Source organism: Coffea arabica, chromosome 8e (genome assembly GCF_036785885.1).
Source record: "Coffea arabica cultivar ET-39 chromosome 8e, Coffea Arabica ET-39 HiFi, whole genome shotgun sequence".
In the NCBI taxonomy this organism is placed as follows: Eukaryota; Viridiplantae; Streptophyta; class Magnoliopsida; order Gentianales; family Rubiaceae; genus Coffea; species Coffea arabica.
Window position 1 is genome coordinate 50,680,686 of NC_092324.1, and position 2,622 is coordinate 50,683,307.

Sequence of the window (2,622 nt, forward strand, 5' to 3'; positions counted from 1 at the left end):
CACCAATCCTGACCTGTATACAGAATTTTTTCTGAGGTAAAATTACTACTGTATTTCCAATGTCATATGATACTTTCTTTTGGGGGGCCTGTATTTCACATGATGATTCTTAAGTCGGGCAATGGAAGTCAATTAATCGTAACATGCAGATAGCAGTTTCTTTGATAAAATCTCAACTTGTAATGACTGACTGTTAAAAACCTCTTAAAAGCAAATGATAGACAAGTTTCTTTATTTTGATCATAAACGAGAAAAAGAAAGAGCAACTTAACCATATTCATGAATGCAACCAAACAATCAAAAGCGGATAACATGCCAAAAATGCCACAGAAAACCTGCCCTAGAAATGATCATAGCGTTAGAAATCATGCGGCTGGGTGCGGATTCCACTTCATATTTTTTCTTATTGGGCGTTTTCTGCTTCTTCTTCTTTTGGTTCAGCGCTGGATTCTTGTTCCTTTGCTAGCGCAGCTCCTTCTTCTGAACCACTTTTCTTCAACGAAGTTGTCTTGGTGAGATGATTGTAGCAACCCTTCTGCTTAAACAATTGAGAGAAGTGGGGCTTGCAATAGAGAATCCCATCTAGAGCAGCATAAGATGAGGGGTTAAGAAAGCAGCCTCCGTGAGCGCACCTGAAGCATGATTTGTGGTAAAATTCTCCTTCCACCGTCACCTGTAACAATTTTCTTCCTTTTCTAAGGTCATTCAGAATTTTAAATTAAGGGTCGCAATTAATTGTTAATTTTTCCCATCAGCTTATATTTCAATTTTTAGGTGAATAGTTATAAAATTTCATTTTATACAAGTTGATTTAGATTTTTGCTAGGTGCATTACATAAATATATTTTTAGAGCTTACTACAAGATGTTGGCATGCATTTAAACCTGTTAGTGGGAATAAAACATTAGTATTACGGAGCTTAAGGTCGTGCAATTGCAGTTTGGAAGTAGCCTAAGCAATTCACAATTTCTCAGTCTGTGAACATCTATGTACCTTTTCCAAAGGATAAACTGTTTTCTTGCAGACGTTGCATTTTTCTTGGGTACCAGAGAACAAAGTTGATACTTTACTTGGAGCCCTGCTCTACAGATCACAAAATTAGGCATAAGATATGATTACAAAGATACCTAGCACCATCGATTTCCACGGAGGAAAAAGTAAACCAAAAACAAAAAGAAAGAAACGTAAGAAGGAAATGAAAAGCATGGCTAGGATTAGTTACCAGTCCATTTGGCTTCCCCGCTAACCATGCATGATAAAACAACCAATTAGGAAAAAGTAGAGAGATTAGAAAACTAAATAAATGACAATTCCCCTGGAAAGTCCCAACCATTAGATGTATAGAAGTAAGAATAAAGGACGAAAAAAGAAATAGAAAAGAACCCACAGGTTGCAAGTTTGTTAGCAAACCCTCCGTTCTCCCGAAGGAGCTGCTCGAAATGAGGCTTGCAATACAAGGATCCATCCAGTGGGGATTTAGAATAGTTGCTCATCTGCATATCAGATCATGATAGCTAGCTTGATCAATAAATCTAGTCAATTCTCATGCAATGATGCAATAGTAATTATTTGCAATAGTTGATCATTATACGAGATCTTTCAAATCCCTGATAAATAAATTGAAAGCCAAAAATTTTCATATTGAACAATATGCTACCGTGAGTCGTCCATTGCAATGGGTGCATCTAAAGCAAGTATTATGATAAGGAACTCCATCAGCTGACATCATCTCCGCAAAATGAACAGTCTTATCACAGGCCTTACATTTCTGCTGCGTGCCGCTGAAAGACGACATTTTGTTTACCTGAAATTCACTTTAATTCGGCACTCAGCAACATATGAGGAGCCTGGGGCTCTTGGTATAAAAGAAAATGATCTGCTTGAAAGATGATGATGAGGAGAAGAAAAGACGAGGAACAACCTCTTTATTGTATATTCTTGAATATGTGAAAGGAAATTAAAAAACGAGAAAATTGGAAAATGTGTTCAAGTTAATGGACAAAATGGAAGTTGACATGTTCAGAATCAGTGGTGAAAGTTATCACGACCCTTAAAATGAGGGATGAGGGGCACTGGACCAGCGAAGGAAGTGCCAATTTTCATTGCGCTCGGAACAGCTGGAAATGTTGTGTCCTAATAATGGCAAAAATCTAACTGAATGGATGAAGAAGGTTTACCGCCTATGAGGCTTGGATGCACCACCTTTCCAGCTGGTGAGTTTAGAGAATTTTTTTTTTTCTAACCAGTTTTGGAGTGCATAACGCATATATATATCTACGCATGTTCATGAACATTATACTTCTCACATCTATATGCCCGAGTTTTAAAGCAGAAATGAAAAAATATTCAATTCCATAGAATGGGTGCAACAATCCATTTCCGCATGAACAAAGTTTCCGTTTCTAATAACGAATTTTGTTTATATAACAACTTTAATTAAACTAAGAAAAGTTACTCTTTACGTACAATAGAAGAATAATACAATTTTGTTAAGAAAGATAAAAGTCGTAAGAAAAGACAGGAAAAAAGTGATTAGGAAAAATTTTGATACGAAAATAGATAAATCCCAAATATTCAAATAAGACTATGGATTCTGCATGGGAGAAAAACTAATTAATTGAA

At 36.2% G+C, this 2,622-nt stretch overlaps 1 protein-coding gene across 1 annotated transcript; it reads right to left on the minus strand.

The window, feature by feature from the left end:
• Positions 1 to 254: 254 nt before the first annotated feature.
• LOC113703025 (LIM domain-containing protein WLIM2b) lies at positions 255 to 1,874 on the minus strand. The gene is made up of 5 exons (XM_027224233.2): positions 1,658 to 1,874; positions 1,388 to 1,493; positions 1,223 to 1,242; positions 994 to 1,083; positions 255 to 673 (listed from the first exon to the last, which is right to left on the minus strand). The coding sequence occupies exons 1-5, from the start codon at positions 1,793 to 1,795 to the stop codon at positions 404 to 406; spliced, it is 624 nt and encodes a 207-aa protein (XP_027080034.1). The 5' UTR covers positions 1,796 to 1,874; the 3' UTR covers positions 255 to 403.
• Between the last annotated feature and the right edge of the window lie 748 nt (positions 1,875 to 2,622).